At 38.9% G+C, this 18,196-nt stretch overlaps 1 protein-coding gene across 2 annotated transcripts in view; it reads right to left on the reverse strand.

The window, feature by feature from the left end:
• Positions 1-4,575: 4,575 nt before the first annotated feature.
• The window catches only part of kirrel1b (kirre like nephrin family adhesion molecule 1b), an 81,404-nt gene continuing 67,783 nt past the window's right edge, over positions 4,576-18,196 (reverse strand). The window contains exons 11-15 of one of the 2 annotated variants that reach the window (XM_063461817.1): positions 17,830-18,046; positions 16,110-16,217; positions 13,223-13,350; positions 12,428-12,502; positions 4,576-10,911 (exon numbers count right to left, since the gene is read on the reverse strand). In XM_063461817.1, coding sequence (XP_063317887.1) covers positions 10,252-10,911; positions 12,428-12,502; positions 13,223-13,350; positions 16,110-16,217; positions 17,830-18,046 — 1,188 coding nt within the window. In that variant the 3' untranslated portion in view covers positions 4,576-10,251. Of the gene's footprint in view, positions 10,912-12,427; positions 12,539-13,222; positions 13,351-16,109; positions 16,218-17,829; positions 18,047-18,196 lie in introns of both variants that reach the window. The other variant, XM_063461816.1, reaches the window with a different exon arrangement.

The raw sequence follows: 18,196 nt of genomic DNA on the forward strand, positions 1-18,196 counted from the left end.
TTTGTCCCACACGCCATCAGACTGTTTAACTCCTCTCTGGAGGGGAGAGGGAGGGGAAACAGGAGGACAAAGGAGGGTGGGAACAACTGAGCTGTAGTACTTTTTTTTCTCTGTGCAGTATTCACAATAGTTTTTCTTATATTCGACTGTGCAATAATCACTGTGCAATATACTCACTCAAATGTGCAATCCACTGGTATTTCTATTTATCCATACTATATATTCTGTATTTATATATGTGTATATATGGCCTTTTATGCTTATATCCTTATTCTCATTCCCCTTTATTGTATCTGTAACATGCAACTTCTGTCGGTGCTGTGCTACTGGAAACTGAATTTCCTGGAGGAACCCACCCGAGGGATTAATAAAGTTTAATCTAATTATCTAATCTAAACTAATAATCAGTTCTCATGTAACACAATCATGTAACATCGACCTGGCAATCATCACACCTCTGTTTTAAGTGACACCTTCCTCCTCCTCAAAGTAAATTCTACACTGTCATTAGTAGAGTAATCCTCAGCCACTTCTATGAAAACAATTTACTCAAGAATTCAGCTTTTTTAAAACAATATTTAAATAGTTTTAAGCCCCGTTCTATATTATAATTCCATAATATTTGGCTAAATTCATGTGAAGCAGATTAAAAAGCTGCTTTGGTTTAATGTTAGCTCTGGTTTCTAATTTTATGTACTTTTGGATATCATAACATCTGACAGTGTTTACAGTGCATAAAGGCTTTCCTTTGAGAACTCCACTGTGAATCTCTTTGCTCTGATTAACAATGAACTAAGTGGAAAGAAACCAGTGCTATCAAACAAACAATGACAGCTTTTGTTGTGATGCATCATCTGCATTTTGATGATTTACGAGCCAGTCATAATCTTTCCCAATCCTCAATCCACAGACCTCATACCCACGAAGCCTAGGAACAAATCTCTTGATGCGTCATTGCAGGTAGCAATGCCAGAATGAAGCTTTCCATTGAAAAGAAGAGCAGTGTTTGCATCTGCAGAGTTTAAATGTTTTACACGTGTAAACTGTTTTTCTGTCTTTTCATATGATTTTGAAGGAAGTAGTTCAGATAAAGGGCTAATAAAACTGAAATCAATGGAAAATCTAATCCAGGCATTGGCGTAGTGGTCACTTTATAGCTTGATTCGATGCATCTCTGCATCTTTAAATGCTCTGTGAAAGAGGACGCTTTAGCATAATTTGCACAGAGGAAGGAGAGACTGCCATCAGTTTTCACTAATGAGCCAGGGATTGTTAGACCAAGACTCAAATAATCCATATTCAAACAGGGAGACGATGCAGCTTGGATCATTATCTAAATCCTGATAAATTATGTTGTTATATTATGTACAGTAAATATCTGCTTCTGCAACACAACAGCGATTTATATGAAGCTACAAGTCTTCATTTTGATCCAATTAATATATTTGTGTCTGATTTACTCCATATTTTTATTATTTGATATTGTATTTCACCTTGTAATGCTAATAATATTCTTCACTGAGAGGAAACATCAGCCAAATGCAGGGATTGAAGATCCTTTTTTATGTGTGCTTGTACTTCCTTTTTTACTTACCTTTTTTCTTACTTTTCTTGCTAATTCTTACTTTATTTTACTTGAGATTAGGCGGGAAACAACCTGTGGAGAGTAATTATATTCTAAAAAGCATTATCTTTTTTAGGAAAAACTCAGAAAAGAAATCGATATAAATTGTTCCACCTCTGCATTATGTAGATGGTAGCACAACAGCATGCATAAAAGTTTAAACAAGGTCATTGGAGTGAAATAAAATTGCCCGAGCTTCACCCAGTGCTCTTTGCATGCATCGTGCACCTTCATCCACTCGTTAATAATTCAGAGCCAGGTGACAAAACTCAGGATTTACTGCTTAATGAGTAAAAGCCGCTGCAGAACAGTTTTGACATAAGACAGGACGGATGCAGTGTTGGGATTACGTCAAGGCTGAATTAACAAAGGAGCAAATTGGGCAACAGCCCTTAGCCCTATACAGCTCCAGGGCTGTCCAATGCTCCAGGCTTACTGACTGTGGAGCAGATTTTATTTATTTATTTATTTATCTATTTTGCTTTAAATTAATGAACCATTTGCATCTATTTGGAAATATTTACAAATTAACCACTATACCAGCTTGTAAAGCCAAGGGCAACGAGGTGAGTTCTTGATCTTAAAACCTTGTCTCGAGCGCAGTTTGTGTAACTGCATAAAATCTCTTAACCTGAAGCAAAATTCTGAAAAATAGAACAAAGCCATCAGATTAAGCCTCCCTTTACTCTTTATTCTAACATGTTGCATGTTGCTTAATGAACCTTTTAAATCAAATTACCACAAAAGATGTTTAAATTTGGGGAAAAAACAGTAGGCTGCACACTGAAAGAATGAAATTTGAAGCCTTGATATTTTCGTCATTCTGGCCCTTCAGTGGGTCCTTGAAACCAAATATGACAATGGATAGATATGCTGGGGATATATAAGACACTCCGTGCTTACACAGTAAGTATTTTTCAGTCACATAAGTAGCTACAAATGTAAGCATACCCTTCTTTATTGTTTAATTTACTCTAAATGGGACCATAATTTACAAAATGAACATAATGTTCTCTTACATAGAACTCAGCCCAGTAAACTCATTAGGAACGTTTTAACTGAGATTATAAATCAAGGTTGCGTTAGGGTCAGTTTCTCATAGACTTCTTTATGTAGTGGGAAATGCTATGTATATATTTTTTTGGTTTAAATTGAAAACCAAATATATTTTTTATATATGTAAATGAATTTAAAGCATCTTGATTATTGGTCTAACATGTGTGCTATCAACAAGTCATTGGCAGGAGGCTCCAAAACCAGTCGGTCAAACCCTAATTTGTAATCAACTCACATCCAAAGTGTCTGTCTCTTCCCTTCTGTCCCTGGCCCAACAGACCACATTAGTACAGTCACACCAAGGACATCCATTATGAGTCACATTATCCTCTGCTTCAGTAATAAATAATTGCCCACATCCTAATTTACTCCCCATGCCTTCCTCTTCACTCACCACCGCGATCGGCTCTAGTGCCACTAGATGGCGACAGCACCAAGCGAAAACCCAGAGTGCACTTGACAACTTCTCTGCCTCCAGACACAAAGCCCGTGACATCATCTGCGAAGGGACAGAGGGTGTGCGAAGGACAAATGTCTTGAAATGCATTACATCATTCGCCACTAATATGATAATATATCTCAAGCAGTGAGTGCGGTGCCAAGCATGAGAGGGGCCATAATCCATACAACGGCCGCTTCGAATGGGAACAAGAGGATAAAATGGAAGTGCTGGTGAGGGAGGAGAGAAGGGGGGTCCACACTGGAGTCGGGAGTGCAACGCTGAAGGTTATTCCAGACATTATTCCTCAATGAAAACGGTAGAGGAGAGCAGGCAATAATCATAGTACATAGCAAAGCAAAGCTTTAATGCTCTGTCTGTCTCCTGTCCTTGTCTGCCTTTACCCTGACAGAGCTTTGCTTTTTTTCTCTTCACTTCACTCATTTTTCTTGTCATTAGTGGAAAAAATAGTGAAGATGCCACTGAAGAGAAAAAATGAGACATAGGTGGATGAGAAAGGAGGGTGAAAGAAGGACTGATAAGTATAAGACGAGATGTAAGAGTTGAAAAACTGATAAAGACTAGACTTGTGAGACTTAGAGGAAAATTAAGAAGTAATTAAGAGAGATGGCAGATAAGGATAAAGAGGATAAAACAGCAGATATGAAAGGAGAACTGAAGCTATAGCAAAATCCGAAAAAGAGGGAGGGCGATGGCATAGTAGTAGGATGAAAATGAAAGAGGACAGGTGAAAGAGCAGGAGATCAAAGAATGCTAGAGAGATGAGAAAGGGACAAGATGGTTTGAGGAGAGAGCAAGAGGAGAGCAGAGGAGGACTAATGTCAGGTGAAAGGAAAGGTGTTGAGAGAAAATTAGAAGAATATTATCTATGAGAAGGAGTGACAAGTCGAAGCAAATGGAGAGAAAAACAGACACTGAAAGGAATGGAGGGAGATCTAAACTGCAAGAGGGAGAGAGAAGATTTAAAACGATAATGAGAATCAGGGAGAGGAGAAACACAGAATGACAAAATGAAGCAAGGGAAGAGGAAGGGAAGACTCATTTCAGGAGACACCCCGAAATGAGTTTTAAATGAGAGGAGTGACTAAGACTCAGCAGATGTTTGTTTTGGCTTTGTGCACTGTGCTCCACTGTCTCCCTCGCACTCAGGTAAACACTATCACTCTTGCTTGTGTGCTATACATAGACACACTTACTTACTTTTCACTCCAGTCTGCTTGACATGAGAAACTGTCAAAACAACTGTTTGAGTGCTGTATACTGCCGGTGTGAGTATGACCTAAATAAACAACAGCACAGAAGGTGCACAAACTACATTTAAAGTATTTTTAGCCCCATCCCGGAGTCTCATTTACAAAATGAACAAAATATAATTTTATAAAATAAGCTCTCTGAAAATTGGGTTTTGTATAAATAAAAGGAGCTTTTACCAATGTTCTTATGAAACCGTGTCTTCTTTTATTTAATTTTTTTTAATACTGTGAAAAAATAATTACATAGAATTTGAAAGAAAAACTGAAATAAACAAAAACCATGAAAATAAAAGAACATTTCAATAATATCTTGTATGTTTTGCTTACATGTTTACAGTTTCTTTTTTTGACAAAAGGATAAACAAAGAACCCAACAAGAACATAATACACACGTGAACAATATATAGGGATATTTAAAAAAAAAAAAAAAGGATTATGGAAAATATATGCTTACTTAAGCACACAGGCGGTCCCTCTTTTGTCGCGGTGTACACCTTCATTTCACTGTACCGATCATTGTCATCATATGCTTTAAGATATCAAGCAGAACATCAGTTAATCTTGTTCACTCGTGCAGCTGTTTCAGAGAGCAGACAAGCTCAGCAGCTGGATGAGGGACAACTGGACCAGTTCAGCTTCTTCCTCGTTTCCATAGGCTATATGCCACGTCTCCTTCAGTCTGTTTTACCAGCTGTTCAGCTTTTCACTAGGGTTTGACTGATATATTGTTTGAAAGGCCACAAAGGGCACTGTTCATTTTTTCCAAAGTGCCACACATACATTGTTTACATGGAACTACATGGAATTACTGTAAGTATTAAGAAGGTCAAAATACACATTTTGAAGCGTTTTAGAATCCTTAAAATTTTAGCACCAATCGAAGCGCAACAAGCCTGAAAATGAACCCTTCCTATTCTAACAGGGCACATTATGCGAGGTTAAATGATGATATTGTTCGTTCAAGGCCACTCAGACTTCTCGGCCATTCAGTTCAGTTACAGGAGTTTGGATCAGGTCACAGCAGCTAACATTACCCTAATAGCATCAACCTTTACACTTTTTAAAATTTAATGTAAGCAACCTAATGTAACAAAGTTGTGCGCCTTTCTGTTTTGACTTAACAATACTTTGAAAGTGTGTTGCAATAATAGGATTTCCTGTGGTAAATCGTTATTCGGCCAATCAACATCCATTAACAGAGTTTTATTTGTGTTTCACGTTGATTCTGAATGATACTGTGTGTGTGAACACTAGAATAAAATGTGGTCTTTTTTTGTCCAGAAGCAGATAAATAATTTTTGCTGATGAGCTCCATTCACTGCTCTTTATTAAATATTACATATGGGAAATGGTTTTATCAACTGTGACTTGCTTTGACAGCTTTGAGTGTTTTCTCAGTCAACTTCTTGGGTCCCGACATCATGAGCAGTGAGTGGATCTGGCAGCAAAATCGAAGGATGCTGCAGCTTGAAAGTCAGGCAGGCCTGCCTTAGAAAACATACTCTACTCTGAGACCATAACTTATAAAGTGAACATCATGTTGTGTTAGTAAGAGTTGGAATGATCGACAGAGCCGATAAACTCATCAGGAAAGTGTTAATTGAAGTCATAGATAATAGGTGTTGGGGCTATTTCTCCATAGACTTCTACACAAACTGACTTCTTCCTTCACCCAAAGTTATTTGCTGTGTACTATACTGCTCTGTGTCCCTTTGTGTCATTGTCATTTAACACAGAAGGTTTATTTCTCATAGGATTAGCTTTCATTTGAACTTTGCGCATGGACTGAAAATTTTAAATCTGCCATCGGTGATTAAAATTACGACACTATTACAGGTTAATGAAACAACTAAAGCACATCACCTTGGAATACCAGTACCATGTTGATCTCAGATGAGGTTGGATATAAACTAGATTACAGAGTATACACAGTATTATGCAGTAGTAGGGTTGCAAAAAATATTTTCAAATATTCATTTAACTGTTAAATATTACATTTTCTTTGTGTAGCCTAGCTGTGGTCAGGAGTGATCTCCATCATGCCAGCAGGTGACAACACGACTGTTTGATCGCTATTATATTTGCTGAAAATATCAGTCAAACCCTAATTTTTAAAGCCCAGTGGTTCCCACATATTTCAGATGACATGAAAACACACTTGGGTTACATGTAGCCAAAACACACGCACACGCACTCCCACACACACTCACAGTCACATATGAGCTTACATAAACACAATAAACACAAATGGCTGTTGCATTTGTTTTTCTGCTCAGTTCATTTTTTGCACAGTCTTCTGGCACTCACTGGAAACTCCAAAAGGTAAAAATGGACACCGAGCCACTTCAGTCACTCTTGGCCGGGCCTGTCACAGCACAGCACAGCATGGAACAGAGCAGTTAGCTGTTGGTCTGGCCTGAATCTAGCCTGCGTTGGCCTAGTTGAGGCAGAATTTTGGCTATTTGTGGCCTGGCTGGGCAGTCGTTTTGGCCACGGATGCACAAAACCCTTCTCACTTTTCACTGGGTTGATTAATTAGAACCCCTCTATCTGATGCATACAACAAAAAATAAAGTACTGTCTTTAAAAGTTAAATCACACGCTTTCAACTACAGTGGTGATGAATCACTATAAAGTAATAGAAAAAAAATTAAATACTGATTTTCTTGAAAAGAAACATGATTATGGAATAATTTAACAATGGATGAATGTCATGAGCTCATGAAGCTATATATTCTCTAAAAAAGACACCCGACATACAAACATTTATGCAAGCAAGATAGATATACCGACCCCATATGTTGTAATCTTGGAAGAAAGCTATGCTGTGATGATTTTTTTTTTCCATGAAAAGACAGGTTCATCCTCTAAATTTGGAAGCTTGTAGGTGGCAATTAATATGACACAGGGGAGAGAGTAGAGTACTCCTTCTATATAAGAGCATCAGTACACATTGCAGAGACAGGTACATGTGGAAAAAGGGGGAAAAGGACATAAAATAACAACCCAGTGGAGTAAACACCTCTTCTCTTCCAAATCACACATCTTTTCGTTGCTGAACCAAATCTAAACACATGGTCTGCATTTTTGGCATCTGTGGTGTCTTTTACATATTCATATGTCCCCACTGTCAACAAACCGTAAACAGTAAAGAGGTAAAAACTAAGTACCTGGATGGCCTGGCCATGTATTTGTTGGCCTCAGTACCTCCTCTGTGTCAAATGTACTCCTTCTACACAAGGTCGTAACGACATTGTATGTCAGATGCAAAATACTGCGCAGCTACAACTCTGTAAAAGAGTTGTAAAGAGGTAATAGTATGCAATACCAAGGCTGTGATAACCATATAAATTTAAAAGGCTGCTCCACCTGCCATTCTTTTCTCCGAAAAGGTTTATATAGTGACCTTGGAGCTACAAGGTTCAATCTGATGTTCTAATCAGAAACGGTGTGTCTGTGGTTTCATTTCTCTGTGTTTATTCAAAACACAGGCAATAAATACATTTTTACAGCCCCTTAGCACACAATTACCATAATATACCGAGAGGGGTTGATAGGGCGGCTGATACACTCAATGATTACCTCTGGAGGTGCTGAGATTTCAGGCTTCCCTTTGCAGCCTGGGGTCTTATTTTAAAACACCACTATTATCTGTTCTCAGATTTTAACTGCTATAGAATAGAGGTACAAGTGGGTGAAACTTTATTGCTTCCGCTCTCTCTTAACTGCGGCTGTCCAGTGAAGTATACACAGTACAGTATGTGCTCTTATGAAAAGGTACAATTCCCAAGAGTTGCTAAAAATGTGAACTGTCTCAATCTTTTGTGAGCAATAAAAATAGAGATCAGCCGATGAACCTTATAAGCTAAAGGTCAGTATATAGTGAAGACTGATGCTGCTGCATCAAATCAACAAACACGTCACCAGAAGGTGAAGTTTTGAAGTTATACGGTGAAGCAATCCAACCAAATCTCAGTAACAAAGTGTGCAAATTGTAACAACTTCAGTGTGATATTCATTGCGAATGGCCAAACTGCTATTCAGTGACATTAATTTAGAGGAGCAACGTTTTAAATGCTGATCAAGGTCAATCACATGCATGAAAAGCTGACACAACATAATGGGAAAAATCTCGGACATAACATACCACCAAATTCCTGCTGCAGTGAGGAAACCAGCATACTTACACATACTTCAAATGTACAAAGTACCATATGAGCTAGATAGAATCCTCTGTACTTTCACTTTGATATGTTTGAACCTTCTCTTTGCTTGCAAAGTTTACAGCACAGCTCAAACTGAGCAGCTGCTTCTTCTCCATCCATTTCAATTGAATGTCGTCAACATTTGAAAAAGGCAGTCCAGTCAGAAGACTGGAAGTCAAAGAAAGAGCTTCACACCAAACAAAGATATCCATCAAAGACATTTGCCTTTGCTGGATATTCATCATTCTGAAGTGAAGCTCTTCATGGTTTTCTAATTTAAGTCTATAACATCCACTTTAAAAACACCATCCATCTCTTTGTAAAGGAACGTTTCCAATACGATGCCACATACACATTAAAAAGTGAGTGTCACCCAAAACGCTGAACCTTTGGTCCACAACTCCTTATAAAAATACTATAAAATGTTTCTGAATGCCGTTTTTTTTTTTTTTTTTTTCAATACCGTTCCGTATAAATATGGAAAAAAAATCTATTCTACTGTGCAAGTGATAGAAACACATACGTTTTTGACACTGAGGATAGGGGAGGTATCTTTTTGTACAAATTGCAGAAATTCATTTAATGAAAAAGCACTCCCACCTCATTTCACAAAAACCATTTATAGCATTGACCTTGAGTGAAATGTATAGAAATGCATCATGATGATAAAAATGAAAGATGGGGTGAAGGAGCATAGAAACACTTGCTACCGCTCCGGTCATCTTAGATGTGGCATGTACAAAATCTCATCATCCAGAGCACCTCATTGTCCACGCTTTACAAAAAGAAGACACGTCTTAATAGTTCGTATGTGTTGGCACATAAGCATTGGCACTCTGGTCACTCACCCTTAAGAAGCTTTGACCCATTTAAATCAAGGTAGATCTTGTAAGGAATGGCAATTGGGTGAGTTTTAGTGAGGAAAGGGGAGTCAAAAAGTGCCACATATACTATTAGTCCAAGCTGCCCCATTGATGCAATACATAGAAACAAATAGGCTTGTAGAGATCTGTGTGTGTGTGTCTGCACGTGTGTGTTCTGCAATTTGCAATGTAAAACATGTGACTAGCAGAGGGGTTTGCTGTAGGTCACTGTACTGCATCACAATGTATAGTTTTGTACAAGGAAACATCTTTAAAATGACCCTAATCTCCATGTGCGGTTATTTACAGAGATGGGGCGGCAGGACCATGTGATGGAAGAAAACGGTCCAAGAGCAAGATGAGAATTGCTGGAAGAGAAAGGATCACTCAGCATCTCCTAAGCTCCTCTTCTTCATCGTGTCTTCAAAGTGCTCTTCTTGTCTTTTTGTCTGTTTTCTCTTGATTGTGGCTCTCGCTGTTGTTTTTATTGGAGCATAAACGCTGCAGACAGAAGATCTTCTTGGATGTGTATGAATATCGCTGTGCATGTGTTGCATGTATTGCTGTGAACCGTACGATATGCGATGCTGCTAACTGCTGGGTGTTTTATCAACTCAGAAAATTAGCCAAATACCATGCAGTGGTTAGGATGAAAACAGAAAACAGATTCTTAGGTGTTAATGTATAGATATGAGGGAATTTTTTGAAATTTCAAATATTTTTTTTATGTTTCTGTGTAATAAGTCCTGCTCCTGCAAAAAGCAAATCCAAAAGCCTGTATACCACATTCTCACACATGAGTCTGCATCCGTTGTGTGTGTCTCTGCGAATAGTCAGAAGGTGGAGATGAGTATGAGAAGCGAGTGGAGCTTCCATACTTTCCCAGCCCTGTTTCAGGACTTTGTGGTCCTGGTCCTGGTCCTGGTCCTGGTCCTGGTCCGGGCCCCGGCCCCGGTCCTGGTCCTGGACCTGGCCCTGTCCCTTGTCCCGTTGGGTACATCTCATAGGCTGGCCCTTCCTCTATGGGTGGAGCAAAGCCCATGCGGTAGCTGGGATACTGGGAAGGGTATCCGTAGTTGTCATAAGCCAGCTGGGGGTTGCTGTCCAGCAGGCCGCAGTCTCCAGGGTATTCTCCGGGTGACTGAAGAGCTGGATTAGCAGGGGCTTGCTGGCTTTGTGCTGCCCTGGAGAATGTGTTGAATTGGGCATAAGTAGAATGGGACATCCTGGAAGGTGGACGAGGGTCGTAGCAGCCAGCTCTTGAGCCTGGCACCGCACTGGGGGGAACTGCACCGCTGGCAGAAGCAGAGGGTCCGCTGGAAGTGGCTCCTGCTGGTCCGCTGCTTGGGTTTGGAGAGCGAAACTCTCCCTGGTAGTGGACGACCCGGGACTGGGGGCGCGCCTCATCATGGGTTGTAGCACGGACATTGTAGTAGCCATTGGTTGGATCCTGTGATCAGAAAAAGAATATTAATCTTTCAGTAAATCCCAATATTTCTCTCTCTTCATATATGATCTGTTCTGTGCTTGTGTTAGCTTAGTTTACACTTTGTTTCTATTACAAAAACAGTCTCTTTTGTATAGAGTGTATAAAAAAGACAGCTTGGATTTTTCTTTGAATGCATTGGAGTCGCCCTACCCCCAACCCCCACCCCTCATCTGCTGGCCAATGGTATGAATCCAGGTTTAAGACATGTATGCCTCTTTTAAATATAATCTATTCTTAGTAAGGCATTAATGCTTTTTATAGACTACTAAATGGTTAGTATGCCAAGCAAGTGGTGAATATTTTTACCACTTGTTTGGGATATGTATTTTATATTACACTGTTGCTACAAAACAAATCAAAAGAAAAAAAAAGTTAAATTAGAGTTCTAAAAATCTTGCATTATGTTGTCTTATATTGCTGAAATTGTAGAGTTTCACAAGATATGCATGATGATAATGGTGGTGTGCTGTTGTTTCATGCATACACACAAAAATGTAATGATATGAGTAATGCAGCACTGTGTATGTGTAATAGAAATTAATTATTAAATACCAAAATATTACCAAAGACAGATATGTACTCTAATTACATTTACCATGGGTACTATCAGAACTTACGTCCAAATATTTAATATTTTTTATTTTTTGACAAAACTGCTGGGAAAGACCAAAACCAACAAGGCTAGGACTATTTACAAAGACTTGTTTCTACACAGGCTCTTTGCATTTGGTAGTATGGACTAAAATTCAAAGCAGTGTTTTTGACTTTGACTCTTCTTTGAACTTGCACCTCCTCGTCTAGGATTTAAATCAATATGAATTCCTCCAAGCAACCACTGTCTGCCATGCCCACAACAAGCCGAATATGCCAAAAAAGGCTCTAACTTACAGTACGGTGTAAAGATTGTATAGAAACAATGAAAAACTCTGCTAACACTGAAATGCTCGATATCAAACCTGAAACTTCAGCATCCTGTGGAGGACTTTGGTGCTTTATCACCCAGTTTAAAATGCTTAGGAAAGTAATCAAGAAGTAATCAAGTTAAATACGCTACATTACTGGTGAAGAAACTGAAACACTTGCATTGTATGTTTATTGTCTTTTACTTATGTAGTCTAGAAAAGTTAAAACTATGTTATTTGCAGCTGTGTGCCGATCACAGCAGGGTCGAGCTGCCTAAGAATACAGAATTCTGGCCTTTTCAAGAGATACCTGATCATCAGACTCTATAAGTGAACTCAGATACAGATAGTGGAGGTTTCTATGCCAGGACACTCACACTCAAAAAAACCAGGCACTACAGAAAAAGTTGCTTTTAACTGTGATGTAAAGCCACAGGAAAAAGTACAGCAGGACCTGAAGAACATGATCACAAATCTCATGCACCATGCCAAATGTCCAGCGATGCTCTAGATAAGTGTTTTTTTATTTTAATCCAGCGCGAGCATGCCAACATATCTTCGCTGACTCATCTCACCTTGAGCTCGTACTCCTCCCGGGTGTCGCTCTCACTTCTGACGTCCTGCTTCAGGTCCATGTCATCTTTGAATGGCTGAGTGGAGGGAGAGAGGGAAACAGAGGGCAGAAACTAAACCATCAAACAACAAAACACACACACGGAAAGAGGGAGGGTGAAAAAGGAAAGGAGGAAGAAGAGAGGGAGGGGAGAGGAAAACAGAGTTTCAGGTTTTGAATCCCAAGAGACCGGAAGACGAGAAACGGTTAGTTGTTGGAGAAAAAGGTGTTTTTGCCCGAGCTTTAAAACCGCGTCAGAGGAGCTGCGTCGATTAGATTCTCCAGGACTTCCGGGGTTGAATTCTCCTCTAAAAGGAACACAATGTTAAAATGAGTGTGTATCTGTATCTGTGTTTATTATTTCTGTGTTTTTTGTGTGCACAAATATGTGTGCAGTGAGGAAAAACTGTGTATTTTTTCCCCAAGTTAGTTTTTCTCTTATATCTATGTGTGAATGTCTTGTCCTTGTTTCTCCTCATATGTGTGTATACACATGCTTCATTGTGCTTTATTGATTTTGAGTTGAGTGTGTGCGCGCATATATTTTGACATCTTTTTTATGGGTTTGTGCTTTTTAGTGTGTCTTTAGTGAGGCCTTGTGCGTGTGTCTTTGTTCCCACTGTGTGAGTGTGAGAATGTCTGTGTGTGCCTCTCCTGCCAAGTCGCCTTTAGTGTCAGCGTATCTGTACATTTAAGGCCATTGACCCATACGCCTCCTCTCCACGGCCCCCGGTGACTCAGATGGGAGTCTACTCACGGAGTACATGGCCTTGACCATCCGGGTTGCTGTGGAGACGTTGGCCGCCTCCTCCTCCAGACTGTGGGTCTCTTTGTTCACCGTCTCTACCTTGATGTCTGGTTTACCGAGGGTGACACCCCTTCGACCTGGAAGAAAAACACAACCGCCGGTTATAATGTGTGGTAATGTTAAGATAAATGATTGACTTCTTTTTCAGTCTAGCTAGAAAAGCAGCAAGAAAAGAAAACTTTATTTTTTGTTTTAAATTTGTTCAGCTTGCCTGGTTCATTATTTGCCTTGGCATGCTGACAGCCTTAAAAGAAATGAAAAATATCACAACATGAACTCTGAGGATATGACAGTGAAAGAATATGCTAAAATATCTCCACTCTACTTGGGTAAAAATTTCTTTATCAGGGGTTGTTTTGATTAAAATTTATAAGAAAGATAAATATCGTTTCAGCAGATGTCTCTGTCTGCAAATCCAAGGATGATTCATTATTTGCTTTGTTGTCTTTTATATACGAACTTCTCAGTTTTAACCACCTTTGTCCTTTCCTTGCAGGTCTGATATTAGCTTTTTCTTATTTGTTTATGTGGTTATCATTTTGTATTCTGTGTTTATGTGTATTCTTTCATAGTTTGTGTATCTTGGTATACTGTGGTTGTTAATCCATCTGCTTGGCTGGACTTTGTACTTTGGGTCGGCTACTGTTTCGTACGGTGGCCCTGAGAGGCCAAATGGACTGCAACTTAAGAAAACACCAGCAATAAGAAAAACGCTGCAAAAGCACACAAAACACAACGGAAAAAGGAAAAACGACAACAGAAATAGGAAAAATGAAAACAGATATAGGAAAAAACAGATTTCCAAAGCTCAAGGGAAGTGTTTCTGGGGAGACAATAACCCGATGGACCAGTTGCAGGAATCCAAAACATGGTAGGTGTGTTTTGTCACGATTTATATAATACTTATGATGGATTTTTAGGCTAATAGTTAGGCTAACACACTTACCTCTCATCTTTTCTTTCCTCACAAAACCGCAATTCTTAGCATATTTTGGTTCCTGCAACTGGTCCGTCGGGTTATTGTCTCCCCAGAAACACTTCCCTTGAGCTTTGGAAATCTGTTTTTTCCTATATCTGTTTTGTTTTTTCCTATTTCCGTTGTGTTTTATGTGCTTTTGCAGTGTTTTTCTTATTGCTGGTGTTTTCTTAAGTTGCAGTCCGTTTGGCCTCTCAGAGCCACCGTAGTTTTGTGTTTCTGACTACAGCAGCTTAGTTTTCTAAAAGTAGACACTGTCTGCAATTTAAAAAAAAAAAAAAAAAAGCGTTCAGAACAAATAGCATACCATGTGAAAGAATCTAATTTTTTTAGCCAGTTTTTCTCAAAAACAAGCAGCTTCACAGGTGGATTAGAAATAAAAACAAAATGATGACGTCCTTTATGTGTAGACTTTCAGCTTCACTGTAGGAATTACAGTCATTTAATAAATATTTTTCCATTTATATAGCTCAAAAGTAATTGGACAAACTGTCATAATTTTAAATGTTGGGAAAGTTTTTAATACTTAGATGAGATTCTTTTGCAGTCAATGAATGCCTGAAGTCTCAGCCCTGAGCTATGTTTCCTTCCTGCAGCCATTTCAGTCTCAGTTGCTGCTCATTTTGGGTCATTCTGCATTCCTTTTTTTTTACAGTTTTAATAAATGAGAAGCTGCTCTGTTGAGTTGAGATCAGGTGACTGTCTTGGCCATTCCAGAATATCATTTTTTTTACTTTGAGAAACTCTTTTGCAGCATGCTTTGGCTCACTATCCATTTGCACAGGCCCATGCTATAACATTACTATAATATTATTATAACATGTGTGTGCTCTTTCTCTCCTTCTCCATACATTTCTTATTTTTATTAAACCCTTCGAATTAAAGCTGGAAAACCTAAACTCCACCTCTCCAACACATTTTGTGAATTTCAACTTGGTAAAAGTCAACCTAAAATGTTAAGATTAAATATATTTACTGTGTGCAAAGGGCTTTATTGAGCTGGGATAAGACTGTCTTGTCTATAACTGCAAACATGTAAATATTAGGGCAATAAAAGAAGTGTATTTCTATACTGTCTCATGCAACCTAAAATGCTCAACTCAACATGCTTCAGTCGCAAAGCAGTCAATATTTGTCAGCACAAACAACTCACTTCCACAGCCAGAAACCTTAAAAGTAGAGATTTAAATCTGTGAAGTGTCGCGCTGCATCGTAGACGACAAATGAAAGACTGTTTATCTGGAGCCACAAAGATGTTTGTTTGAGTTTCTATTTCCAAACGGTGTCTTTTCTGTAGAGGTGTTATCAGCTCTGAACCAGAAAAAAATACACTGTTATCCACAGAAAATCCCTCTGGGGACTCTGCCAGTCACCTTCACTGTCTTTCCCACTTCTTTATTTGAGATGGAGCAGCTCAAAATTAAACAACTAAGAGACGCCGCTTGTTTTTAGCTCCCCGTTTAACAGAAGCGTGATTTGTGTTCATAAATACTAATTGGATTGCTGCAGGCTGTAGAAATAACATATAGGAATTCATAATTTAAATACTATTCACCTCTGAATGCTCTTGTTTTCTGCTCTTTTGTTTATGTACTTTATCTAGCGTAGAAGCAGCTTATAAATATAAGTCAAAAGAATTAAAAGGGAAATGTACAGTAGGCGTCTTAAGGCAGTTTGCCATATTATATGAATATTCATTAATATCGCTTGCTATATGGCTAGCAAGTGTCCCTTTTTTCCAGGAAAAGCAGAATGACAGTTGTAGAGAGTGGATAAAAGAAAGACTGATAGACACACACACAATATAAGTGTGTGCGTGCCCCTACACAAACACATTAGAGAGCGACTGTGTGCACTCACTGCCTTTGCGTTGGCGGTACAGGAAGAAGGCGAGCGCCAGTAGAAAAATAAGCAGCAGAATGGAGGAGCCCACCGTGCCACCAGCGATAATTCCCACTGGAACAATATCTGAAACAAACACATGCAGAAAAAGGGTATGGGGTTGAGGGACAGCTGCTGCCTCATTGTTACAGAAACCTGCGCGGATGCAGCGTCGTTTAAGCACAAATCCACTGGTGTTCTAGCTTAATATTGAATCTCTGAGGGCTGCTTCTGTTGATAAGGCGCAGAAGCAGCACCAGTCAGACAAGGAATGAAATGCTTTAAGTGAACATGTGAGGGGAAAATCCAGGCTCCGTCTCTTTTTCTCGCTTTCAAAGATGTTTGGGAGATTTTCTGAAGCCGGCGAAATCTGACAGTTGAAACAATAACAGTTTGACAGAGCATGGAGAAGCCATTTTCTCAATGTAATGTGGCATACCAAGCTCTGGCAATAAAATATGTAACCATCCAGAATGGACTAACAACACTATCTATCTGCTCTCCGGCTGAGGCCACAGCTTAATAATCTTGTTCAAGGGCATTTGAGCTTGTAAGAAAGAGAAGAACATCTTGTTCGGGGACATTCAGTTCCCCGTCTGATTTTTTTTCTGTAAACAAATTCAGTGCTTAAAAACTCAGCTGTTTGCCTTCATCACAAAACAAACGACAAAGCACACAACCAACCGTCATCAAATTTGGAATTAAGTTTCTTAATTATTATGATTAAAACTACGTGATATTGCCTTTTTTTCAGCTGAGTCACACATATAGATGAGTGAGGAGCAAATGAAGAGATATAGAAATTTTTAATATGAAACATCCAGTTGATATTTCATTGTTCATATTAATATTTTGTTGATGTAAATTCCTGTTGCCTATCACAAGAAGCTTACACAGAAAAAAAATTTCTTCATGGTATTTAAAGCCCAACAAATTAATTTAACACCTTCCTAATAAATTATTTCCAAAGCCAATTTTTTTTGAAAAATTGGAAAGCTGGAGTATTTCTCACAAAGTTTGCCACATCCGAATGATTTATACAGAAACGCCAGAACTGGAACCCAACAATGAGAACTTTGCAACTCATAAATTTAACTACAGTTAAAGCGTTTTGCATTCACAAAAGGCTTCCCTCAGAAAAGTCCAGTGTAATGTTAACATCCATGGTTGCTACATATAATCTTTGTCTTCTTCTATGCTTTTGCTTTATGTATATAAACTTCCACAATGCAGTAGCCAAACAGAAAACATAATTCTAGCATTAAACTAGGAAGGCAGGAAGGGTTTTGTGCTTTTGCCAGTGGAGTAGTTGTGTATCTATGTGTTTGAAAAGACAAGAAGAGCAGCTCATGAAAATTAGATACACATTTATGATATATATGATAAATATTTTAATTCTGTTTACTAACTACTGCAATCTGCATTGATCACGTGCCACGGCAAGCTTCATCTGTGCTTTAAAGTTGAACAAGTTATAAAAAAAAAACAAAAAACTAAATGATTTTATTCACCCTAACCTAAAACCCTAACTTCAACACAGTCTCTCCATAATCATGCATTATAATTCCATTATGCTAATATTTGAATTGATAATAGCAAGTAAAGATGACTGTAGTTTATTTTCTGTAATGTGTATATGTGAGAAGTACTCAGCATGATCACCATGTTCAACATATGTTTCCCTTCCCCCCCTTCATACCTTTCTCCTCCAGTGTGATAATCATGGTGCCAGGTCCGAAGGAGTTCCAGGCAGTGCAGTTGTACGGGGAGTGGAAGTCCGACTCCATGACATTGTTGATGGTCAGGGTGGAGAGAACAGCCCCGCCTTGAGATGGAGGTTTACTCTGCTCCACAGTGTACCTCTCCATTAGTGTGCCTTTCTCTTTTTCCCAGACGTTTTCCTTCCACGCCCAAACCTGTAACAAAGATACCAAAGGCCTGACTTCTAAACCTGGACAACCTGACAGAGAAGAGGCCAAGGCTATCACACACAGCTAGTAAAATACATTTTAAGATGTCAGTAAAACATTTTGGAGTGAGCACTGGCTTTTGCATTTGTTCTGTTT

Source organism: Pelmatolapia mariae, linkage group LG18 (assembly GCF_036321145.2).
Source record: "Pelmatolapia mariae isolate MD_Pm_ZW linkage group LG18, Pm_UMD_F_2, whole genome shotgun sequence".
In the NCBI taxonomy this organism is placed as follows: Eukaryota; Metazoa; Chordata; class Actinopteri; order Cichliformes; family Cichlidae; genus Pelmatolapia; species Pelmatolapia mariae.